This window comes from Hemicordylus capensis, chromosome 1, assembly GCF_027244095.1.
Source record: "Hemicordylus capensis ecotype Gifberg chromosome 1, rHemCap1.1.pri, whole genome shotgun sequence".
In the NCBI taxonomy this organism is placed as follows: Eukaryota; Metazoa; Chordata; class Lepidosauria; order Squamata; family Cordylidae; genus Hemicordylus; species Hemicordylus capensis.
Window position 1 is genome coordinate 251,606,467 of NC_069657.1, and position 27,110 is coordinate 251,633,576.

General features: G+C 41.1%; 1 protein-coding gene across 7 annotated transcripts in view; it reads right to left on the minus strand.

The window, feature by feature from the left end:
* The window catches only part of VPS54 (VPS54 subunit of GARP complex), a 100,099-nt gene that overhangs the window by 26,149 nt on the left and 46,840 nt on the right, over window positions 1-27,110 (minus strand). For all 7 annotated transcript variants that reach the window (XM_053284375.1, XM_053284377.1, XM_053284378.1 and 4 more), the window contains 5 exons: window positions 22,595-22,721; window positions 12,687-12,794; window positions 8,882-8,937; window positions 7,510-7,606; window positions 435-775 (listed from right to left, as the gene is read on the minus strand). In XM_053284375.1, the coding sequence (XP_053140350.1) occupies window positions 435-775; window positions 7,510-7,606; window positions 8,882-8,937; window positions 12,687-12,794; window positions 22,595-22,721 (729 nt within the window). The remainder of the gene's footprint in view (window positions 1-434; window positions 776-7,509; window positions 7,607-8,881; window positions 8,938-12,686; window positions 12,795-22,594; window positions 22,722-27,110) is intronic.

Here is a 27,110-nt window from a genome sequence, read left to right on the forward strand (position 1 = left end):
ACACACACTGCACAAATACTCATTTGAGAAAATTTCATATTAAAACTGAAACAAAAAAAAATTGGGAGGGAGTGACAATTTCCTACTATATTGTGGGGAGTATCTGTTCAATTTACATTGTCACATTCAAAGGAGAAACCAAGCTAATGGCTAATGTTATGAAGCTAATGTTTGGTAGGGCAATTCATGTAAAGAAAGTGAGGTTTGTTTCCACCCACTCCCCACCCCACCCCAGCGCCCAGAATGTGCACCTAATGCATATTTTGGAGTTCAAATTTTGAGAGTTTTTGTGAATATTTTCCTTCAAATCTTCAGATTTGCAAGCAGTGAATTTGCACTGATTTTGTTAAATTAGTTGCAGCTAAAGTTTAAAATACGGGGACCCACTTCAATTGTTTGGACCAGGGCCAGGATTAAGGATCTTTACTACATACATCATCTCAATTCCACCAGGTGTAGTACTGGATGAAGTCTGTTCCTTGCTTGATGAAGAATCAGTGGTACATTCAGGCTCAGATACAGAGTCACTGCTGCTGGGCTCACTGTCTGGGGAAAGGTTTCTCTGAGAGACAGAGTCACCTGCTGAAAATGGAAGGTCTCCTTCATTGAAGGCATCACTTATGAACATGCCCTCATGAGTCAGATAAGCCACTTCTGTGTCTATGGTACTGTCCTTTGCAGAATTTTTCTGTGCAGAAGTAGCCCCCAGCTCCTTGCTCTTCACAGTCTTGTCTAGAACCACGAGGACAACTCTTCGAATCACATTTAGTGTTGCCTAGGGTAAAATATGTGTTAAAAATGCAGATTATGCTGGATTCCTTGCAAAAGACATATTTTAGCAAAAATATTTCTATTTTAAATATGGCATAATCTCAGCATACACCCCGGATAGTTAAAAAAATCATGTTCATCAATTTTACAACATTTATTTTGCCTCAGAACAGATTTCACTTTAATTTATGAATAAACATGGTGGAGAATGCAAACAATACCCAAAGCAAGTGAAGGTATTTTAAAATGTTAAAATCTTAGATTTATTATTGTCATTGTGCTCTGCATGTCAAAGTAGTAATATTAAAAATAATGGCTTGGATCCAAAGAACCATGAACACTGCAGAAGGAGAAAGTACCATATTTACCTAAATACAAGACTCTGAATTGAAGCTGAGCCCCTTTAAAAAGAGAGGTTAATTACAGGTTTTACCCTTATTTACCCCCAAAGAAGAGGACTCTGAATTTAAGATGACCCCCGATTTCTAACATCAAAAATCTTGGAAAAAACCTAGTCTTGTATTTGATCTAAGATCGTAAATAAACAACAACAACAACCTAGTCTTGGATTCAGGTAAATACAGTATCTTAGTCCTGTTCTGTGAACTCTTGTGTGAGTACTAGCAGAAGACTTCTCACTGAGCAATACCACAGTATATCGGAGTTGCATTACAATATGAGAAACATGGTGAGCAAGGCAGATATAGGCTCACTGAAACTCTATTGGGCCCTTCAAAGGTCTTGAAAAGAGACTGCCTAAGTGGAAGAATTTATTGGATCTGGAATAGCTTTTCTTACACAATGCTCTTCCTATACATTAGAAACAGCCCTTCTGTGAATGGACTTTGGAACCAAGTCAATAATACAGGCAGACCTCACTATATGTTGACTCAACATCTGCGGTTTCGCATATCCACGGTTGACACCCGAACTCGGCATACGCAAAAAATAACCGGCCAAAATTGGGTTAATTTCATGTGTCTGCTGTTTAGAGACAGCCGGATATTATCTCCTTTCCGGCTGCCATTTTGTGGCTCATTTGGGACAAACACCCCCTTTTCTGTGAAAAATCATCGAACAATGCAGCAATGAGGATTTTAGGGGGCATGGCTAAACAGCAGGAGGCCTGTGCAGCATGTTAGAGCACTTTATTTTGCCCGTTTTAAAGTTTTTGGGCCATTTCCCCCACAATTTTTGGGCCTCCATGAACCTTCCTTATCTGCAGTAATTGCGGAGAACGGAACCCCTGAAAATACTGAGGTTCATCTGTATTTATTATTTATACAGTGCCTCAGAAAAGCTAGGCACTGTACAACAGTTACAGTAGATTATTTTATAGAATTCACAAAAGTGCTTAGGTATTATGTCATTTGTATGACTCAGGTGAACAGTAGCTAGCTTTCACTTCCACTTAAACTCCCCCAGTCCCAACAAAATTAAACAAGGGGGGACCTCCAGATGAGGTTTGTACTGTCTAAGCACCACTGACATAAAGGAGACAAGTTAGTCATCATGGCTAAGTCTCATTCATTTCTATGGCCAATACCCAGAGCAACAAACTATACCTGGGAAGATGATGATGGATGGCCATCCTCATCTACTGGCTTAAACTATCCTTCAATCCTCAGGGTCTGGCCCCCCGACACTGCAGGATAAATTCAATCCTCCTAGAAGCAGTTCATTTGGACTAAAATGTTGTCTCTCCTCCCCCCCACCGCCTCCACTTCTAGTAGCTATGGGTGATGACCAGGCAAAAACAGCAATCAAACAGAGGATAGCAGACACAGAGCACCAAACTGACTTAGCCGGGGTCCCAAACTTCCTTATTTTGGAAAGATTCCTTGTCTCCCCCACCGCCTATTCAGCCCAATTGGAAGACCCCCAAACCATAAGTGCCTTCTCCCTTGCCCGATGTCATGCACTCCCCTCCACTGTATTAGAAGGCAGGTTTAGAAAGATCCCAATCACAGAGAAACTATGCCCTTGTGACACCAGGCAGGTCAAAAACACAGCACACATCCTTCTCTACTGCCCCTTCTATAGAGATAGTCATGCCAATTTCATCCTGCCGCTACTTCTCAAGAACCCTGGTCGTCCGAGCCACTTTAACACCAGGTTGTTGCTTTCAGATGCAGATCCTGCCATCCCGTATAATACTGCCAAGTTCTGTGCGGCAGCGTGCAGGATTTTTTGGACCCTAACAGCCACCAGGCTCTGCCCAGAGAGGTAGCTTCTCGCAGCCCTACTACAGCACCACATGAACCTTCTGACCATTCAGTCTTCAGGGTTTTTTTAAAGCTTTTATAGTTTATGCCAGTAGTACATTAAACCAAATTTTAAGTCCATGCTTGTGTTTTTCTCTTTTTAACACAGTAATCTGTAGTCAGCTTTTATTATAATGTTTAATATAGTAACACTTTATATCTATTTTATATAGATAGTATCATTTGTATAATTTGTATATAATTTTATACAAATTATTTTATTTTACACAATTTTATAATTAAGAATATAAATATAGTATTAATTTATAATATTGTATCATTTTAATACTCTCTCTTATAATAAGTTTTAATATAGTTCTATACCTGGTCAGATTTTAACAATGCCGCAGCCTTATAGCCTGTATATTTTATAAGTCTACAGTGTTTTATGTGCTTCAGTTTATAGATTGCTATTGCTTATTTATGATTATGCCATATACCCTTTTGTATTGTTTTATGCTGTTCTAGGACAGTAATAAAGATTGACTGATTGCTTTGGGAAATGATGTACTCCATCAAGAGCTAATAAGGAAATTAGAGGATACACAGACCATTGACAGAATAAATACTGACAGAGAATAACATTGACAGAGAATAAATAGATATCCTTTTGGGACATAAGTATTATCTCCTCCATTGGAGAATTGGAATGTTATGCATTTTTGGTAAGCTTTCATAGCCTTTGGTATTTTGGTTCCAAATCAATTTAAGACGTTAAAGAAAAATAAGTCTAGTGCATCTTTTGAACTTCTGTGTCGGTGTTTTCCACACACACGTGGACTGTAAGTATAATTGGTCATTTAGACACATGGTTGGATAAGGATTACATTCCTGGTTATTAATGGGAGTGAAAACATCTGGCAGATGACATATGGTATATTAAGCAGCATCAGTATCATCTGAAGTTAGAACAACCCTATATCTGGTAGGAGTTCTAAGCTGAAACCACTGGCAAGTGCAGAGGCATTTTTGAAGAGATAAATGTAAGTAGCAAACAAACAAGTTAACTTTTTGAGTAAATACAGCAATTTGTTGAAGGTATTTTTATGCTAAAATGATATATGCATTATTGTGATTTGGTTCATTGTAGATTTCTCCTGAACTCCTGCCTAAGCAGGAAGAAACAGGTTAAAAGTTACCTAGAATACCTGTAGAGTAACAATCTGGAGTATCATTTTGAGCAAGAATCTGCGAGAGCAAAGACCTATCAGGACTTTGTGGGAACCATAAGGATTGCCTTCATATTTATTCCATCAGGATACAGTAATCCATATACACAAAGGAACTTCTGAAACATTTGACCTTCAAGCAATATCATTTGGGACTTATGGAATAGAAATAATCTCTCTCACAATTCCTTCAATATTTTGTGTGTTTCATTATTGTATGTAAGTTTATCACAGGAAGTTCAATTGATACTTGTGTTAAAACATTTATATATTTGGTTAATTATATATGTTATCAGATTCACTGGATTGTAATTTTGGTAAACAAAATTTTGGCATATCGTTTATGCAGAATTATCCTGTGTGGTGTGTGTGTGAACAGATTATTATACACGGTGCATATATACATTTCTTTATGTATATGGTTTGGCTCCATCAAGAGCTTGCATTCCAGACTAGCACTGCACAACTGTGGCATGCCTCATTTGTCTTAATGGGAACTTTTGCACAATAGTGCTCTTGTGCAAATCCCCATTTTTACTGCATCCTCTTGCACCAGCACAGCAATGCTCATTCTGAATGCAGTTCCTTGCTCTGGGTGTCAGCCAGTGAGATGTAGTCATGACTAACTTAGTCTGGATCCTGTCAAACATTCACAATTTGCTCAGTGAAAAATGAACTCAAAGATCACAATAAATTGAACTGAGCTTAATATTTGGAGAGGAGAGCTGGCCTTGTGGTAGCAAGCATGACTTGCCCCATAGCTAAGCAGGGTCTGCCCTGGTTGCATATGAATGGGAGACTGGATGTGTGAGCACTACAAGATATTCCCCTCAGGGGATGAAGCCGCTCTGGGAAGAGCAGAAGGTTTCAAGTTCCCTCCCTGGCTTCTCCAAGATAGTTTATATAAAATTCATCCAAATTGCCAGGGTATCTAAGAACGAGAGGAGCAATATATTTGGAATGACAAATAGAAAGCTAAAACCATCTGAGAGAGATTCCTGACTGCAACCTTGGAGAAGCCGCTGCCAGTCTGTGAAGACAATACTGAGCTAGATAGACCAATGGTCTGACTCAATATATGGCAGTTTCCTATTTGTACATTTTAAATCTCATATGCTTTTGGACTGTGTATTTGATCAAATACACAATCCAAATAAAGGAAACCTTAAAAGGCAGATATCAATATAATAATAATAATAATAATTTAAAAAAATAATTCGATTTCTATACCGCCCTTCCAAAAATGGCTCAGGGCGGTTTACACAGAGAAATAACAAACAAATAAGATGGAACCCTGTCCCCAAAGGGCTCACATTCTAAAAAGAAACATAAGATAGACCCCAGCTACAGTCACTGGAGGTCCTGTGCTGGGGGTGGATAGGGCCAGTTACTCTCTCCCTGCTAAATAAAGAGAATCACCACAGTAAAAGGTGCCTCTTTGCCCAGTTAGCAGGGGTAAACATATACATGCATATACACAGTAAAATCTGTTACATAGAAGATTGAGATTAAAAAGTATAGGATAAAGCAAAATTTTAAAAGAAAGAAAAAGGGACAATTAAAATTGACCATTTCTGACACACCATGAGAGGATTTTAATCGCAGGCATACAGAATTTGGCTTCTGAGTGTGAGACGTAAGTGTGTTTATCAAAAAGAAATAAGTTTATATAAAATTCATCCAAATTGCCAGGGTATCTAAGAACGAGAGGAGCAATATATTTGGAATGACAAATATAAAGCTAAAACCATCTGCCACTGTTTGTCAGGTCCATCCACTGTAATGTCATGGGATGTTCACAGATATTTTAACAGATCAGTGCAAACATATCAGTAATGGATCAAAGTAGACATGTGTACGAAATATTTCGTACATGCAGTGGGGCAGGGGCGAGCGGTCACTTTAATGAGCAGATAACCGGGTCCTTATCTCCTCCTCTGCTGCTGTTACAGTTGTGGTGCTGCTCAAAAAACCCATGCACAGCTGCTTCCTTGTTCCCAGAACTCTGTGCACATTACTGCCATGTATATGTGATCTGCCCGTGTGCTAGCATTCACGCATGCACGGATCACAGGTATGTGATGACTACACGTGCAGGCTCCTGGGAACAAGGAAACACTGCACAAGTTTTTTGGGGAGACACAGCGCCGGAACTGGAATGGTGGCTGGAGTGGAGGAGCAGGTAAGAACCTGCTTACCTGCTCCTTAAAGCGATCATTTGCCCCCAGCTGAAATGTTTCGGCTGTGGCAATATGAATCATTTTGGTGCCTCGAATTAGAGGCACCAAAATGATTCATGCACATCCCTAGTTCAAAGTCAAGGTGGCTGAAAGAATAGGGACAGAGCAGACAGCGGAATCAGAAGCAGGGACCTAAAATCAAGATGGGTAGAGAGGCAGCAATGAAAGATGTGGAACAAAGAACCAAAAAGGCAGTGCAGCTGAGGAAAAATGTCAGCCAGGGCTTTGGGAAAAGAAGGAATTGTTTGCTGTCATCAGCAAAAAAGCAGGCATTCACAGGAGCACTGGACAATGAGGACTGTGGGCTTAAGAACTCAAAGAGCTGGTACAGAGATACTGGAGAAAGGGTATGATATTTTGGTTTGAATTAACCAATCAGATATTTATCTGAAGATCTCTGGCTTGAGGTTTGTTTTGAAGTCCAGGCTAAAAGAAGTTCAACTCAATTGAATATGCCAGTTCCTTCAAAATACATAATACCCTAACAACCCAATACTATGATACATTATAGGACAATAGTTAAAACACTGATTGAATGGCAATCCTGTTAAAAATAAAAATGGTACTGTACTGAGACGATCACACACACAATTTATTTTGGAGCAAATTAGTAATCACATAAATCACATACATAGGTTTTAATTTCAATAGCACAATAATAACCTCTTTACTTTAATGAATTAATGAAATAAAATAACCAATCCCCCTTCTATTAATAAATATTAATGCTCTAGACTGGGGGTAGCAACCTTAGCTCTCCAGATGTTCTTGAACTAGACCAAGTTCTGAAAGATAAACATCAGCAGACTATATCAAAAATAGAGGAACATGCTGTAGAATAATCAGAAATTTCATTACGGAAGAATCCACTGTACTTTCCTACTTGCATAAAACCTGACCCACATCTGTTACAGTGAATCCTTGGATTATGAGTTACAATGGTAAACAAGGATACAACTTATTTAGGAATCCAGAACAAGCCAAGGTACATTACCAGATGCTAGTTTTGCTGGTAATAGTATGCAAAATACAGCATAAAGCCAATACAGAAAATTTGTGTCTTACCTTAATTCTCTTGAGAAAAATAATAAAATTAGAAAAAACATTCTTCAGTAGATCAAACCACTGTGGGAAGTTCATCATCCTCATTTGATCTGCAAGTCTGTGAAGAACACCACGATAATACAATCATAATTTAATTTTAGCTCTCAGCTTGAAGGGGCACCTTGGATAAGTCACTTGGCAACCCTACCCTCAGCTTCTCAGACTCAGTTTCCTATCTATAAAATGGGACCATGATGGAGATTAACATTAAATGGCATTTTCCTAGTTTACATTTTCTGGTTTCAGAATCTGGAGGGGAGGACAAAATCAGAAAAAATCAAATTACCAGCATATTGTGTCTGAACTGTGACGGGATTGTTTAGCATTTAAAACTTTCTTTATAAATAGAATATATCAATTTGCCTTCACAGCTTTAAAAGCAAATAATTACAGCTCTCAAGTAGAACAAAACAACTGAAGCATATGGGGGTTTTCTCCTGATAGGAGTCAAGACAACAACAAAAAAGACTGCTAAGATGAAACAAGTATTTCCAGTACAGCCAAAACACACTTCTGTAATTATATATAAGTAATTATTCTATGATGAAAATCAGTCAAATCCATTACTAGAAAAACACAGAATCCCAAGAAGTAAACAAAGTAATAGACAATTAGCCTTTCAACAGAATTATAGCCAATAAAGCCTCCTTATAAATCCTCTTGAGTACTTGAGATTAACATTTCATGATTTGAGAAAACATTTTCAAAAATTATACAATTTAATTGTCTCCTAACCACAAACCGAAAACAGCAAAGGATTCTGCTTCCACTTTTCTCAGGAAACTAGACAACAGATCTAATTTTGATCAAATGGTTGCCTAGAATACTAGCCATGACACTTGCTTATGTCAATCAACATTCTTTAGTTTGTAATAGCAAGCCTCCCTCATTTCCTAGTCATGCCAGAGGTTTTGAGAATCAGACAAGCTACTCAAAATTCAAAATTTAACTCAAAATGAGTTATAATACTCATTTTATGAGTATTATAACTCATAAAATGAGTAAAATGAGTTATAATACTCATTTTAACAACATTTTCCTGGATGCAAGATACACAGGATTGTGACAATCACACACACACACACACACGCGTTGTAGGAACCCTCTTCCCTCACTCCCCTCATTATGTAAGCATCTTAATATATTTAACACTTGATATCATGCTATTCATAGTTTTATGAATATGAATGCTATTCATAGTTTTAGAAATGATGCTAAAGCACAAGTGATAAAAGCATGTGGACTTATTTGACAGTTCTTAAATTATTCACAAATAAAAAAGCAAACAACAAGAATCAGCTGTTTACCAAACCAAGATAAACTTTATACTTACTTAACAACCACTTCTGTGTCTATTTCTTCTATCTGTGATACTGTATTAACCACACACTGTAAAAATAAGAAAAGGGTATTTTAGTTTCTTCCCTAACTTTAATTATTTCACTCCCTGAATTATTTGAAAATTCCCCATTTAGCCTAATGCTGAGGTTTATTTATATTTGGAATAACAGCATCAAAATGCTGCAAAAGGGAAAGATGAAATATGGACCATGCATATATTCAAACATCCACAGATTTGCTTATTTTGCAGTATTCTACTTCTGTTAATTATTATAAGGAGATAAGAGGTATGCACGAGACTGAAGCCTAACCCCATTATCACTTTTAATTCAAAACTGCTTCTGGTTTCTGAAGGCCTTTTCACAGATTGCACTGTAGCAAATCTGAGTTGCTCTCAGGGACATATTCCTGGCAGCAAATACAACTTCTGGAGGAAGGGGGAAAAAGTAAGCATAGCTTTCTCCTCCCCTTCTGCCCATGTAGTGCTGCAGAGCAAGGCTTCAACACAATCAGGGTTTTAATTGTTTTGATAGTTTGTTTTTTAAGATGTTTTTAAATTGGTGTTTATATTTATATTTGTTTTAATTGTTTTTAATGATTTCTGTTTTTAATTGTAAACTGCCCTGAGCCAGCTCGGAAGGGTGGTATAAAAATCGAATAAATAAATAAAAATAAATAAATTAGGCTCCTGGCACCCTGAAAGGGCAGAGCCCTTCTTCCATTCTTGTTGTGGAGATATATTCCATCCTTGTTGAGGAGATATAAGCAGGACATGCAAAACCTTTCAAATGCTTGGATTAAGTTAATTTAACATCAATTATATTCCACCTCAAACAGAAAGGCTTGTGTGCAGTGTTCCCTCTAACAGGGATTCCCAGATGCTGTTGACTACAACTCTCATAATCCCCAAGCAAAAGCCATTGCAGCTGGGGACTCTGGGAGTTGTAGTCAACATCTGGGAATACCTGTTAGAGTGAACACTGTTTGTGTGGTTTCATGAAAAGCTAGTGTGGCTGTTCTACAACCAGACATTTTAAAGGCAAGTGAATCCAGTTGTTTTTAGATATGATATTTATCAGAGGGTGTCTAGATAATAATATCTTTAAAATGCTAACATTTGAAGAGGATGAGAGAGAGCATTTGCTATAACATCAAAAGTGGAAGCCCTGCCCCCAGTGCATCTCATGCAGGGTGTCCAACGCCACCCTCCTAACATGTATCCTCTTTCCATGTCAAATGCTCCCTCCCTCACACGTGTACTTCTGCCACTTTCTTCTTTGCAGTAGCATTAGCTGCCACACACTGCATGCACACTCCTCTGCCTCCTCCCTCGCATGCTGCTAGACTGCGGATGTAAGTGGGAAGATGTGGAAGAGGAAATGGCAATAGAATACTGGAGATGTACTGATCTCCACATGCAGGATGGGCAGAGGAAAAGAAGGGAGAGGAAAAGGAGCGTCACAGAGCTGCTCTGGGGAGCAGCCGAGCAGAGGGAGGCAAGTGACGTGGCATGTTGCTATCCTGCTGGTGGCCCAATAACTCACCACTGGAGAAGAGTGCCTCCCCTCCCCTCCTTCAAGGACCACCCCTTCTAATATGCACTATACTCAGGTGCGGGGGGAAGAATCTAATGGCCAATTCATACATGCACTTCTGAAATAGCAAAATCCTCATACAATGATGTTATTTTGGTTCCTTTGGGTGGCTTTTTTCACAGTGCACCCTTTACAGGCTTTTGGAATGTAGTTTTTCCTTGGACGTGTGGCACATTTCACAGTGAGATGATTTAAAGCAAATATCACTATGGCAGACTATACTGTCGGTTATACTATATTACCTGTTTAGGATTACTAGGTTCCATTTTAAAATGGCAGAACTCCATTTTGTATATAGAGATATAATCAGCCTTACATGTGTTTTTTGTCTGTCACCTTGGCAAAAGAGCCACACTCTTCCCTCTTTCTATCTGCTCCATTAGCCTTAAGTGTCTTTGAATTGTTCTAAAAGGCATTCCTCAAGAATGGTCAAACTTGCAATTCCTGCTAACCAATAGAAAATCCTATGAGCGCAAGCCCCTCCTCTTGCCCAGCTCTGGGTGACCTGGGGCAGCAAGATTTAATGTGGTTACCAAGGAGAGGTTATGGAAGGGGGAAACCCAGGAATACGGCTCTCTCATCCTGTTTCATTCTACCAGAGGCTTATATGAAGACACATGCCTGGAGCTGAAGCCTGAAAAATACATTCTTGGAGCCATTTTCGACTTAGTGCATCGAAACAAAGAACTCTGGTAACACATACATTTTGGGAATCCTGCTGGGTAATCCCACCTCTGCCAGGTAATACTGAAATGCTCTCGCTAGAGACATTCGTCTTTCTTGCTCCCCTCCACCGATGGTTTTTTCTCCATCTTGTGAAGACCCTTCTGTTCCAACAGGCTAGAGACATTCCAGGCTAGAGACTGTTCCAACAGGCTAGAGGCCTGTTGATTTGAGAGTTTTAAAATTCTGTCTTCCTTGAATTTTATTGTGGAACAGCTGCTGCCTCTTATCTTGCATTTATTGTTCCAATTGTATTGTTTTTAAAATTTATTCTAAGCTGCCTAGAGCATCCTTTAAACAGAAAAGCAGTATATAAACATTTTTATGATTGAATGGAGTAAGTTCTCTGTTCCTTGCTATTTTTAAATCTATTTTTGTCTGTTTCTTCTCTATGACATGCTGCATAGCCTTATGAGGACAGAGTAAGAGTTCCATCCTTACAAGGAGCGACTCAGTTTGCAGGGATTGCGTTGAAGCCCTGGACAGGCAGAAGGGGAAGTGAATATGTCCATGAGAATCACACAGCCCCTATGGACATATTCCTGGACACAAAATTGGCTTTTGCAGGGAGGTGAGAGAAGAAAATAATTTCTCCCCCCTTCACCCACCAGCGTTGCAAAGCAAGCCTTGCATGTTGTCAGTTAAGTCATCAAGAATGTCACTATCTTTGTTTAAATAAGAGTTTTGTCTAAAAATGACACTTATGCCTATGTTTTAAGAAAAAAGCTACAGACAATTTGGTTGTACAATCTCTTGAAAAGGGTTTCATACCTAGATTAGCAAAGGGAACCCAAAATCATGGTGGAGACAGTTACGGCATATTAATCCTTGCCTTTTGCTCCTTGAATAATGATCTATTTTCCCTGGAGCTCAACCTTGTTTCTTTGGGACCATACTTGTCTCTGACTACTGGACCCTGATCTATCTTTTTCTGAACGCAGCATTTCCTGTTCTGGACCATATCAGTGTCTCTGGGCCTTGGGTGAACAACTACCTCCTCTGGTTCTTGGCACCTGATAACCTGTCGCAGTCCTTATTACTGTTGATCTGTTCAGCCAACGTGGCACTCACAGAACTATACAAGCTACTCTTTCTGTCAGGTCACTAGTCTTTCACCAATCTCATTCAAAATATTTGCAGAAACAAGCCTGGGAACAGCTGGAACATAGCAGGCATTCTGATTCTTAGCTTAAAATAATTATTTTCTATGACATTGTAGAGGCGACCTAATCTGTGTAGAAAAATGTTCCAGAATATCTAACACATCTAATTAACTTGTTTTCCAATCAATAGCCTATACAGAGCTGTACAATAAACCAATTATATATGGTTTTCTGTAACATTTTGGCTTTCTGTAACACAAGATGGATAAAGTCACCTGGAAATATCAGATAATCTGAAGAATACATATGTAAATTATCAGTTAAAATGTGTGTGTGTGGGGGGAAGGGGTAAAAATCCATCAAAGAAACAGATTACCTGCTTAACTATATTCTTTGCTGTAATAATAATTTCATCTCCATATATTTCAAAAAAATTCAGCTTCCTTTGTTTTAGAAGTCCAAAAACTAGTGATATAAGCCTTTCCTATTTAGAAAGAAAACAAAAACCAAAAGAAAACATTGGAAAAAAGGTAATTGGGATCTAAAAGTCAACCAGAAAACCCAAAATAGCACAAACAAACTAGTGCACTAAATAGCAAACTGGACAAGACATGTAGTAATAGTCAGACTCTGTGCTATTATCTAGGTCAAGGTTTGATTCTGGACTGGCAAAAGCCATGGAATTAAATGGGATACATTATCTACAAGTGTTATTACTGTAGAAACTGTAAAAAAAGAAGAGTTGTCAAATATTTACATGTGTGAAAACTAAGGAAGGCTCATCACAAACGTCTTGATACAGGGGGAATAAATAATGGAAGTTGTATTCAGAACCCAGTATTGTGTTTTAGTCCAATACTGTGCTTAGAATACTAACTGTACCAATCCTGAAATGGAAAGAAGAATTTGCAGGTTCCTGCAAATTATTTAGAAATGGTATGGGGAAACTGCTAAAGCAGCTCTTCCAGTATACATGAACTGAACCAAAGAACAGAAAAACAGGTTGATTACTTGTAACAGCTGATCTCTCTGGTGATCCATGTTCACTCACAACTGGGTCTTCTGTGCCTGCTCAGTAGCTCCATGGAGGAATCCAAAACTCTAATAGGCGCTCTCCAGCATTCTGAGGTGTGTGGACAGCGCCTTCCCTCTCAGTTCTTGAATGGGCCGCTGTGATGTGACTGAAGATGAAGTATGATAGAGTCCAAGAAAGACCGGTGAGAGCAGAATACTATGGATGTACGCTAGGAGTGGGGTTGGTTGGGCAGGTGTTGTGAGTGAACGTGGATAATCAGAGAGATCACCTGTTACAGGTAAGCAACCTGTTTATCTCTGAGGTGATGCATGTTCTCTCACAACTGGGTGAGTGACTAACTGTGGAGATAGGAGGTGGGATGTAGCGTGTAAGAGCACTTTCTTGAGAACCGCCCGACCAATGTTGACCTCAGCAGCTGAGTGGAGATCCATAGCGTAGTGCCTCACAAATGGCAAGTCCAAGAATGCGGCAGCCTTGCAGATGTCAGAAATGCTGATCCCTGACATGTGGGCAGCATTAGTGGCCATTGCCCTGGGAGAGTGGGCCCGGACTCTGGCTGGAGGCTGGACCCCTTGCTTTCTGTAGCAGGAAAAAATGGTCCCACTAGCCAATTCGAGAGTCTCTGTCTACAAACTGCAGACCCATTGTTGGAACAATGAAAAGGAGATGAAAAGCTTGTTAGATCTCCTGAAGAATTTTGTCTGGTTCAGGTTGTAAAGGAAGCATCTACAAACATTCAGGGAATGCATGGACTGTTCCAGAGGCGTAGAAAGATTAATAGATAGTATTATATCTTGACTGATGTGGAAGCTGGTAACCACCTTGAGACAGAAACTGGGGTCGGGGTGAAGCACCACCTTATCTGGGTAGAATTTTGTGTAAGACAAAGACAAAGAGTTCACTAACTTCCTGGCCAACATAATGGCTATTAAGAAAGCAGCCTTGAGGGTGAAATGCTTTCGTGAAGAGGAGAGCAAGAACTCAAAGGGCACTTCAGTAAGTTATGAGACCATCAGAGACAAACTCCATGGTTCAACAGGTTCCCTCACTGTGGGGTAGAGATTATTAATTCATCTTTATTAATGCCCTTAATAAAGATTATTAAGAAAGATTTATGTTATTAGTAATGCCATTAAGAAAGCGTTTAGAATCCTGGTGGATGAAAACATCCCACCCTGGGTGACAAGCAGAGATAGCCGATAGGTATGCTTTCAGTGAAGTGTTGGAAAGTCCCTCTCTTTTGAGGGAGGTCAGGTACAGGAGGATCTGACGGATGGAGACTGAGAAGGAGTAAAAGCCACATGCTGAGGCATGGGATGTGAGACGTTTCCACTTACACATGTATTTTTTTCTTCATCTCATTGAGGAAGATTTGGTATAGTATTTTAGCCTCCATGTCATCAGATTGAGGGTTCCTAAGGCGTGATGAAAAACTTGTCCGGATTCCCAGGAGAGGAGGTTCTTTCTCAATGGGAGGCAGCGATGTTGGCCCTTAGAAAGTCTCAGAAGGGTCGGAAACAAAGGTTGCTTTGGCCACTAAAGGGAGATGAGGATGCACAGAGTCCCTTCTTGAAGGATTCTGTTTAGAACCTTGGAGAGCAGAGGGAAAGGGGGAAATAGATAGAAGAGGCCGTAGATCCCCATCCTACACCTGCCCTTGAGCAGAAAAGCTGACATTTGGCATTGTCCTGAGTTCCAAATAAGTCCACCTTGGGTGTGTCCCAGAGTTGAAAGAGGTCCTGTAGGAAAGCATAGTTCAGTTCCCATTCACGAATAACGGAGACTGAGAGGTCCTTGCTCAGAGAGTCTGCAAGGATGTTGTTGACCCCCTTGATGTGTAGAGCCATAGGGTGAATACCTTTGGTCAGACACCATTCCCAGAGAAGTAGAGCCAGGTTATTCAGGGATCTCAACACTGTGCCACCTTGGTGGTTTATATAGGCAAAGGCTGTTGTATTGTCCAAGTGGATTTGGACCCCACAGAACAGGTAGGAAGGCTTTTAAGGCCAGAAAGACAGCCAGGAGCTTGAGGAAGCTGATATGGAGTCCCTGTTGCTGGATGTTCCACAGGCCTTGAGATCTCGGAATGCAACAATGCCCCCCCTCCCAGGCCTGAAAGGAAGTGTCCATTTTCAGTGTAACTGATGGAGAGTGAAGGTGGAATGCAATGCCTTCAGATAGAGAAGGAGTCCAACACTTCAGATAGTCTTTCAGATAGTGGAGTCCAACACTGAAGGGACTGCATGAAATGAGGTGGAATTGTCAGCCACTTGGTTTGTTTGTCCAGGTTTGAGTGAAACATGGAGAGGAAACACAAAGAACTGCAGCCTGTACATCTTCAGGCAGGTGTGAGCAACTGTGGTTGTGCAGGAAGCCATCAAGCCTAGAAGGTGTACGATGGAGCGAGCCCTCTGCTTGGGAGCAGCTTGGAAGACTGAGATCAGGTTGTTGATATAAGTTTTCCTGTTTGAGAGACAGGCGTGTTTTGAGACCACATCCAGGACAGCTCCAATTCAAGGTAGATGACATTGAGGTGTCAGGGTGGATTTCTTCAAGTTGACTGACAGGACCAGATCTTTGAGAAGAGACAGAGAATATTGAACGTCAGAACATAGGGTGGTTTCACATTTCCCAGTTATGAGTCAATCATTTCAATAGGCGTAAATAAAGATTCCCTCCATGCACAGATGGGCAATAACCACACTCATGAACTTAGTGAGGGATGGGATGCCGCAAATAAGCCAAATGGTAGGATCGCATACTGATAGTCCTGAGAGTCCAGACAAAATCAGAGAAACTGACAGTGACGTGGATGGATTGTTATGTGAAAGTAAGCAGCCTGCAGGTCTAATGTCACAAACCACTCCTCCTCCGACAGGAGAGGGAGTATGGCTTGTAAGGAGATCATCCGGAATTTGCTCACATGAATGTATTCGTTAAGCTTCCCCAAGTCCAATATAGGGCAAAGTCCCCCATCGTGTTTAGGAACCTGAAAGTAGCTAAAGTAGAAATCATTTTGCATAGCCTCAGTTGGAACATGCTCAACGGTACTCTTCTCAAGTAGAATAACACCCTCTTCCTCCAGAGTAGGAGCTGAGTGGGTGTATTTCATACCTGTAAACACAGGTAGGGAGTCAAATTCAATGGCATAGCTGGAGGCAACTACGCGCAACATCCAGGTATCAGATGTTATGTGTCGCCAAGAGGAAAGGTAAGGGGCAACATGGTTAGAATGGTTCCGGGGGTGGGTGAGGGGTGTACAGTACTTTCAGGGCCTCATAATTTTAAAAAAGGCTGTTTAGCCTGGTCCTGTTTGCTTTGCCTTGTGAGGCTGGCGTTGGTGTTGATGGAAGGACTTTTGGGGTAAAATCTGGAGGTGTGCCAGAAATCCCTTCTGTTCTGGGGCTTAGATTGGTATCACTATCTGTTGTATGTCTTGTATGACTGCTGTGAAGTTGGCGCAAAAGCCTTCACAGTGAAACAAGACTTTCTGAGTTTATCCATCATGTCATCTGAAAAGGGACCCTCATCATCAAAAAGTAAATTGGCATCCAACACAACCAGGCATGGCAGCAAAGAGCCAGAGCCAGTCAGCACCCTAGACTGTTTCAATCAGGTGCTTGGTGGTGCTTAAGTGTTGGTGTGTTAGGTCAGCTGATTTAGACAAGGCCGCCATGTATTTGGACTGAAAAGAGTCAGGAAAGTCCGCCTTTAAATCATCCCATAAAGAGCAATGGAATTTCAACATGCACACCATGTAGTTGGCGATCTTTAGGGACAGGCAGGAGGCAGAATAGAATCTTCTGCCCATGGTGTCATGTTTGTGGCCTTCCCTGTCCTTGGGAGCTGAGTGTTTTTATCCAGTTTTCAACTGAAGATCACAATCCACTACAAGAGAATTTGGGAGCTGGGTGTTTAGATAAAAAGGGGCAGGAAGCCTCCTGCACCCTGTAGAGGCTCTCCAATCTCTTTGAGGTTGTCATGGAAGTAACTGGAACATCCCATGAGATCTTTGACACACCAACCCAAACAGGCAGCATGGGCAGAGCTGCTGACTGGGCAGTTGTGGATGTTGCAAGAAAGTCATAGATAAGGTCACTGACCTCAGCAGTTGGAGTCTGTATTTTGAGGCCCAAGGCCTTGGCCATCTTAGACACCTGAACCAGATAAGACCTGGCTTTTCAACAGGTGAGTCAGATGGAGCATTCATTACTTGGTTGTCAGGTGAAGTACCAGACAGGATTTCTTAGTTTGCAGTGACTCCTCATCAGATAATTCAGAAGAGTGACATTCACCTTCTGAGAGGGGTCATTCTTCTAGGTTGGATAGGGTCCACAGGTTGTTCATGCTCCCATATTGGGGACTGCATTATGGGTGGGCAGCCAGAGCTGCAGGCGTAGCAGGGTGCTTGAAAGAGTGAGATGAAGTCTTCTCCTTAGAATCAGGTGTCCCTGGCTCAAATAGGTTTCAGTTTCATGGTCTTCTACCAATGGTAGTCCTCAAAGTCATAAGGAAGATCAGGAGAGGTAAAGCACATTTGACCTCCATATCAATATCTTTATTATGGTACTTGGCCAGATTTCAGCATTATAATGCAAATTTAACATTTAATGCAGTTGGTACAGTCTCTAAGATATCACAGTAACATTTAGGTAGAGAAAGTTTATCCAAATCAAGGACATATCTTTACCTAACTGATGGTGGGGGGGCCTTCACCATTGCTTGACAAATCTTGTAAGCAATGGCGCAAAATTTAGCCACACAAGAAGTAACAAATATAGTCTTATCTGCAAGAAGACAGGTCACATAAAAATCCATTGGTCTTCCTTGTAAGTTCTCTAAAAGGGGTAAAATCTATTTGCTATGTGGAGTGCTATAAAATCTACAAGTAAGTAAAATATAAGCCAAATTTTCAGCTTTAACTGAACCACCAGAACACTTGCGCAGGTGATATGGTATCTTTTTATATCTCCCCTCCAGCCAAGCTGATGAAAACATTATAATGAGCTAAGGTGAAGGCTCTCCGATGGGTTGAACATGTCAAATTATAAAAATAACTTGCCAGAGCTAAAATTGAGGTGACCCACCAATTCTTAATACAGTTAGAGAGTTTACTTCTCTCTTCTTGTGATTCGATATCTAGAAGACGTTCTAGGATTCTATTGGCTATATAACCCCACAGCAATTAAAGATTCAGAAGAGAGTCTGACCATCTAAAATTTTCTCATTAACTTGGATAACCACTTAGAGTGGGTCTGATTCTCCAGAACTAGGGAGGGAGCAATCCACTTGGTTGAGATTTTAGCTTTAGCCAATACTTAAAGATTGCCAACCACACTCTAGTCTCCAACCTTAATTCACCCCAGCCTCCAACCTTAAGGCCAAGTTGGATATGCCTTTTGGTATTTGAAGAACCATTCTTAGAAATTTAGTTTGGACAACCTCGTGGGGGTAAAGTTCGAATATGGGCCCAATTGAGCTCCAAAGAGCAGCTGGGTCATTGAGGTGGCTTGAAATAATAGCTGCTGGGACAAATTGTTCCCCTTTGGAGCAACAGAACCTTGAGATCATAGTAGAACTTTGTTGCACTGTTTGCATTATATATTCTAAGGGCACCTTCCTCTCTCCGGAAGCATGAAACACCACCCCCAAGTACTTAAAACACTTTACCTGTTCAGTCATGTTGCTATTAATTCTCCATCTGTGAGATTGGGACTCTTGGCAAAGACCATTACTTTAGTTTTTTGGTAATTAATTAGCAAATGGGCTTCTAAACAGAACTGAGAAAGTGCCTTTAGTGCTCTCTAAGGCCAATGGGTATCAACGCTGAAATCACTGCATCATCAGTGTAAAGAAGTATAGAGATCTGCCTACTTGCTATCTTAGTGGGGTGCATGTCTACCCTATTTAGATATTTAACAAGTAAATTAATATAGAAGTTGACAGGGGGGCTAATAACAGGAGGGCTAAAACACATCCTTGCTTAATGCCAGTGCCTGTAGGAATTAAGTTAGATATATCACCTTTGGGATTATGTCTTATACAAAGAGATGTATTGCTATATAATTTATTAATCAGAAATAATGACATTTGTCAATTGAGGATGCACTGAGCTTGGACCATAAAAGATCTCTTGGAATAGAATCAAAAGCAAATTTGAAGTCAACAACGGCAGCATATAATAAGGAACCAGGTTTACTGCATATTTTCCCACAAGATGTTGGAGTACTAGGCTTCGATCTATTACAGAGTGGGCAGCTCGAAAGCAAGCCTTCTCCTCAGTCAAGATTGATTCCTGCTCCAAACAATCTTGGAGCTCCAATTGTAGGTGTTTAGCATAGTTTGCTGATAATGCTCAATAGACTTATAGGCCTATAGTTTCCTGGGTCATCCTTCCTCCACTTTTTGAAAATATGGACAATTAAAGCAAGATCCCAATCTTCAGGTATTTCAGCAGTTCTGTCTCTGTGTGTGAAAAGGGATGCCAGAATGTGGGTCCACATATTTGACCCCTGTACCTGCCGTGTAAACGAACATGACCTGGGTGAAGGAGAGCTAAGGTAGTTGAGAGGACGTACAGGTAGATGAGAGGAAGTACAGGTAGTGCTCCTTCCAAGGGTAGACTGGCGAGCACCTTGGTGACTGATGCACATTTGAGGCTGAAGGAGTCTTAGGCACTGCAGAAATAGAACCAGCATGGTCGTCATCCAGGCTCTCTATCAAGGGGCATCCCTTGAAAGTTGAGGCAGATGGAGTGGTGGTATTTGATCCCAACAGAGACTATAATCAGTGTTGTGAGACAACTGAGGAAACATGTGACGGGTCCACTAAGGAGCAGCAGTGTTCCTTGTCAGGTCCAGAGTCACCTCCCCAAGGGGAGTGGCCAGGTGTCGAAGGTGGTGAGATCACTGTGGGTGAAGGTGGCTTGGAAGGCACCAGAGACGTATGCACCGTCGATGTCGAATGTTGCACAGGCATCGACGCTGAGTTGGTTGTAGACAAGCGTGTTATCGACAACATCGGAGGGATCTTCTTAATGGAAGGTCTCGATGTTGAGGTAGTCAAAGTGAACAGCTTTGGTGTCAAAGTCATTGACCTGAGCCATTTTTGGAAGGGCAGTATATAAATCAAATCATAAATAAATAAATGTCTTTGGAGACTCTCAGGGTGCCAAGATCGCCAATGTTGAAGTCTTAGAGGAAGTCCGATGAGCTTTGATGTCAAAGCTAGAACCAGCCCAGGCGCTGGAGAGAATGTTCCTGAAGGTTGGGTGGTGGATAGTGATGGGGTATGCAATAAAAAAGCAGCTGCCACTCCTGACATAGACTTTGATGTTGACTCCGAGGGATGATGATGCTTGGACTCAAATTAGTCTGGAGGAGCTTGAGTGATCATGCTTTCTCTTCTTATGGGCATGACAGCTACCCGTTTTTTGAAGGTCGAGTCATCATGGTAGGTGCTAGACATTGAAGCAGTCAATGCCAATGATCCTAACATCAACAGTTGAGGGTTGATTGGAGCTGGTGCCTATGACACTGACAGATTTAGTTTGGGAGACGGGGGTTGGAGTGTGGTTTTGTAAAGAGTGGCTCTTAGTCTAAGTTCTCTGAACTTTCTCATCTGCCAGATTTTACAAATATTATCATTATCATTACATTTATATCCCGCTCTTCCTCCAAGGAGCCCAGAGTACTACATACTTAAGTTTCTCTTTCACAACAACCCTGTGAAGTAGGTTAGGCTGAGAGAGAAGTGACTGGCCCAGAGTCACCCAGCAAGTATAATGGCTGAATGGGGATTTGAACTTGGGTCTCCCCGGTCCTAGTCCAGCACTCTAACCACTACACCATGTAGTGATTCATGTTGCGATTCTCTCCCAAATATATTCGACATTCATCATGCCTGTCAGAGAATGATAAAGTACCTCGACAGGTCTTACAGCACTTGAAAGTTTTCTGAACGTCCATGAAGCAAAGAGTAGTGCAGGCCAGGCAGAGTCAAAACTTTAAAAAACCCCACCCTCACCCCCACACTGAGATGTCAAAATCAAGGGGCGATCCAAAGCGGGTAGTCATGGGATGAGTCGAAGTAAAAAACCTGCAAAAGCACAAATTGACCAGATTGGAGGGTCCTTCTTAGAGAATAGTGAAGAGAACAGTCAAGCCAAAATATCAAACTCATTTCTTTCCACATGAACAAGCAAGCGGAGTAGGAGCAAAAACCATCGCAATACAACTAGCTCGGAGGACAAGGAGGAACTGAGAGGGAAGGCGTTTTCCCACCTACGTATTTTAACTGACACTGTCCACACACCTCAGAATGCTGGAGAGCGCCTATTAGAGCTAACTATTCCTCTGTGGAGCTACTGCGCAGGCGCAGACCGAGTTGTGAGGGAACATGTATCACCTCAGAGATCTACATTATGTAGCTATACACAGCTTCGCAAGAGTATACCTGAGAGGCAGAGTATATATATTTAAAATAAATAAAATAAGAAAAATACAGAGCTGCTGCTGAAAATATTTTGTGAAGTTCTCCTGCATCCCTTCTGTAACATATAGTATTCTATGATGTACATCATTATGCTACGTGCTTCCTTACTTCCATTAGAGAATTATGTGGATTGGGAGGACTCAACACACATAATCTAATGACATTAAGAGTCAGGATAAGTTATACTACATACAATTGGAGTAAGTTCCATGTTTATCATTATATAAAATTCTACCCTGTGTACTTAGCCTTAAGGGTCTAGAGGTAACATATACTTTGACAACAGCATCCAGATGTGTTTGTTTAGCCTTGCAACAAACAACATGTCTAGAATAAGTGCTACATTAGCACCCAGACCTTATAATTCATTCATTTAGAAAAAGCAGCATATCAACAGTAAAATGTCCTAACTGTTCAGTTTCATTGTTTCAATTATAATTATATTCATATTCAATCATTTCAAAACATCAGAAGTTGTAACTGTGGTATTTTTAAAAAGCAACCACACTCTTCAAAGACAAGGTGACATCCTGATACCAAGCATTCATTGATCCCCAAATCCTGCACAGAAGCAAGAGCTATTGAGACCAACAGAGTTAACCTATTAATGAATACTAATAATATTACCACTAATAAATCACGGTGAGAGTTAAAGATGTGTTGGTGCAAACTGACATTTTTGGCAGTGAATTTGAATATGTGTCCAGAAAAGGGAGCTATCTGTAATTAAGTCTATTCAATGATGAGCACTGTACCTCTTCCAGAACATGACACTCTTCCTCCAGAGATCTAGTTAAGTCATTGCGAACATAGGTAGAAAATTCTGCAATCATCATTTTATCTATGAGTTTTTCTAGTTCACAAAGCTGTGATCCAAGATGCCTGTTCAAGGAAAAACATGAGAAATGAAAGTTAAACAATGAAAGCTGATGGAGAAAGCCCAACCCTTCTGGTTTTACTATTGCAATGTGGTGTACACAGAACTGCTCCTGAAACATGCTCCAAAACTGCAGTTTGTTTGCTTGCAGCTGCTGGGCTTCTGAGACCAGTCATTGGGAACACATCATGCCAGTTTTTATGCAACTGCACTGGCTCCCCTAACTATTTTCCAAGCATAATCCAAAGTGCTGATGCTTACCTTTCAAGCCTACATGGCTTTCTAACTGGGTACCTGAACATCTGTCTACTCCCACATTAGCCTGCTTACAGACATGGACAAATGTGTTGGTACCCATCCACACAAAAAAGAAGAACTCACAATTGTCTCTGAATTGCCAAAAAGCTTGAGTTTTGTCTCATCTGTCCAAAGGACATTCTCCCAGAAGCATTGTGGCTTGTCAATATGCATTTTAGCAAATTCCAGTCTGGCTTTTTTATGACAAAACTGGAGCTTTTTGGCAAGTCACATCAGCTCTATGTCCACAGATGAAAAAAAGGAAGCTTTCAAAGAAAAGAACACCATACCTACTATGAAACATGGAGGAGGCTCGGTTATGTTTTGGGGCTGCTTTGCTGCGTCTGGCACGGGGTGCCTTGAGTCTGTGCAGGGAACAATGAAATCTCAAGACTATCAAGACATTCTGGAGTGAAATGTACTGCCCAGTGTCAGAAAGCTCTGTCTCAGTCGCAGGTCATGGATCCTCCAACAGGATAAGGACCCAAAACACACAGCTAAAAGCACCCAAGAATGGCTAAGAACAAAATTGGGCTATTCTGAAGTGGCCTTTTATGAGCCCTGATTTGAACCCTATCGAACATCTACGGAAAGAACTGAAACATGCAGTGTGGAGATGGCACCCTTCAAACCTGACACAGCTGGAGCAGTTTGCTCAGGAAGAGTGGGCCAAACTACCTGTTGACAGGTGCAGAAGTCTCATTGAGAGCTACAGGAATCACTTGTTTGCAGTGATTGCCTCTAAAGGTTGTGCAACAAAATATTAGGTTAACGGTCCCATCATTTTTGTCCATGCCATTTTCATTTGTGTTATTATTTGAAATATTCTGTTGCATCAAAACTCTAAAGTTTTCACACCCCACCTTCGCAGGGGCAAGGGACCTATTAGGATGGTCTGCCCGAGAAGGTTATTGGATCCAATCGGATTTCAAGAAGGCTTGGAGAGATTTAATGTTGGCTCTGCTGGTGATCCTGTTGATGCCCTGGTGGAGAACTGGAACAGCAAACTCACCGGGGCAGTAGACATGACTGCTCCTAAGCGTCCTCTCCGGCCCGCTTCAAAATTGGCCCCTTGGCATACAGAAGAACTAAGGGGGCTGAAGCGGCAAGGTAGACGACTGGAGTGCAGGTGGAGAAAAACTTGGCTTGAATCTGACAGATTGCAACATAGAGCTCATTTGAAGATCTATGCTCAGGCCATACGTGTGGCAAAGAAGCGATTCTTTTCTGCCTGTATTGCATCCGCAAGTTCACATCCGGTGGAGTTGTATCAGGGTTGTGAGAGAGCTAGTATGTGTCCCTCCTCCCTTGAATCAGATTCTGGAACCATCGATTACCTGCTGTGATGTGTTTAATGAATTCTTTGTGGGGGGAAATCTCGTATCTGGGCCGACTTAGATTCTGTCTCCACAATTACTTCAGTGTCTGATGTGGAGGTGTTCAGTGACTCCTCTTATGCACTTAGGTTGGATCAGTTCCAGTTTGTGACTCCTGAGGATGTGGACAAGCTGATTGGAATGGTGCGGCCCACCACCTGTCCTCTTGACCCTTGCCCGACATGGCTTATACTATCTGGCAGGGTGGTTGTTGTAGAAGGCCTGGTAGAGATTATAAATGCGTCTCTGAGGGAAGGTAGGATGCCTCCTAGTCTTAAAGCGTCTGAGGGGGTTGGGGGTGAGAGGTACTGCTCTGCAGTGGTTCCGCTCCTACCTCTTGGGCAGGTTCCAGATGGTGTCCCTTGGAGACTGTTGTTCTTCAAAATCTGAACTTTTGTATGGTGTCCCTCAGGGCTCCGTATTGTCTCCGATGTTGTTTAACATCTACATGAAACCACTGGGAGAGATCATCAGGAGATTTGGTGCAGGGTGTTACCAGTATGCTGATGACACCCAAATCTATTTCTTTATGTCAGCATCATCTGGAGAGGGCATAACAAGCCCTAAATGCCTGCCTGGAGTTGGTAATGGGCTGGATGAGGGATAACAAACTGAGACTGAATCCACATAAGACGGAGGTACTCATGGTGCCGAGTCGAAACTCTGGAGACGATTTTGATCTGCCTGTTCTGGATGGGGTCACACTTCCACAGAAGGAATAGGTACGCAGTTTGGGAGTGCTTCTGGATCCAAGTCTCTCCCTGGTGTCCCAGGTTGAGGTGGTGGCCAGAGGTGCCATCTATCAGCTTCGGCTGATACGCCAGCTGCATCCGTTTCTTGAGATAGCTGACCTCAAAACAGTGGTACATCTGCTGGTAACCTCCAGACTGGATTACTGTAATGCGCTCTATGTGGGGCTGCCCTTGTACGTAGTCCGGAAACTACAGTTGGTTTAGAATGCGGCAGCCAGGCTTGTCTGTTGGTCATCTAGGAGAGACTATATTGCTCCTGTATTGAAGGAGTTACACTGGCTGCCGATATGTTTCCAGGCAAAATACAAGGTGTTAGTTATAACCTATAAAGCCCTAAACAGCTTGGGCCCTGAGTATTTAAGAGAACGTCTTCTTTGTTATGAACCCCACCGCCCATTGAGATCATCAGGAGAGATCCGTCTGCATTTGCCACCAGCTCGTCTGGTGGCCACTCAGGGACGGGCCTTCTCCGTTGCTGCCCCAAGGCTTTGGGATGCACTCCCTAGTGAAATAAGAGCCTCCCCATCTCTGACAGCTTTAAAAAGGTCTTTAAAGATGCATCTGTTCACCCAGGCTTTTCACTGATTCTGTTTTGATTGTTTTTAATGTTGTTTTAGAGCATTGTTTTAAAATTTCTTAAATTGTTATGTTTTAAATCTCTTGTTTTTGTTTTTAACTAATGTTTTAATGTTGTTTTCATCTGTTGTAAACCGCCCAGAGACATAGGTTTTGGGTGGTATAAAAATATGCAAATAGATAGATAGATAAATCGAAGTCTGGTGTTTGTTAAATGTGGAATAAACAATGATGAGTGCCAAGTACGTTTGTCAGTTTCAAGTTATTTCAGAGACAATTGTGGACTCTTTTTTTGTGGAGGGGTACCAACACATTTGTCCACATGTGTATGTACCAAGATCATCTTTGGAGGTCCTCCTCCAGAGGCCCCTGCTCTAAGAAGTGATGTAGGTGGCAACTGAAAATAGGGCCTTTTGCATTATGATGCCCTATTGATGGAACACTCTTCCCAGAGAGGGTCGCACAATACCTATACTAATGTCCTTTTGACACCAGATGAAGAGCTTTTTATTTTTCCAGGCCTTTCCAGGATATTATTGCTGCTATTTTTGTTCTGATGTTTCATTGGTGTTCGTGTTTTTTGTTGTTTCTAAGCATTTATTGTTTTTATATATTATGTGTACTGCCCTGGAAATATTAATAGAAGGGTAGTATCGAATTTTATTAAATAAATACTGTAAATTAATAAATATGGGAAAATAAACAAGCTACCATTGACATTTATATGCAGTAACTAACACTATACAAGTGAGCATACAGAAAATCCAAGAATGTTTATGTTACTTCTTCCTTTGAAGCAAAAATGTCCACTGTTATACTGGAAGTCAAATGTTCATCAAGGGGAGAACAATTTGCTGAAAAAGATGTTTTTCATGCTTGTTAACTTTCTTCAATATAAACACTCATTTGAATCTCAAAGACTGGCTACCTGAAGTACAGGAGAAAGAATCTCGAAATGATTTAAGGTATAGAGAAGCCAGAGAGATAGTTATAACTAATTAAATTTACAAGCTAGACAAGTGCCAGACCTGAAGTCAGCTACTGTTAGAAAACATACAACCATTTTTGAACTGGCAGCATTTAAATTCTGAACTCCTGCCAACTTTTAGCCTCTTCTGCAATAAATGTATCACAGTGTTACATCCGCTTACTCCAGGCACCTCTAGTCTTTATATCAGTATTACAGTGAAAAATTCAATTTTACCCAGTGTATTTCTGCTCTTCTTTCCTGAGGAACTGGAGCAATTATTAGAGCAAAAAGAAAGCCTGTTTTGATGGCTGCTGGGATTCTTTTTGTTGAAATATTTGGGCTCAACCACTTTGCTTTCTAAACAAAGGGCTTCCACAGTAATATCTAACAGCAGACATGTGGGCTTTCTGGAAAAATGGAAAA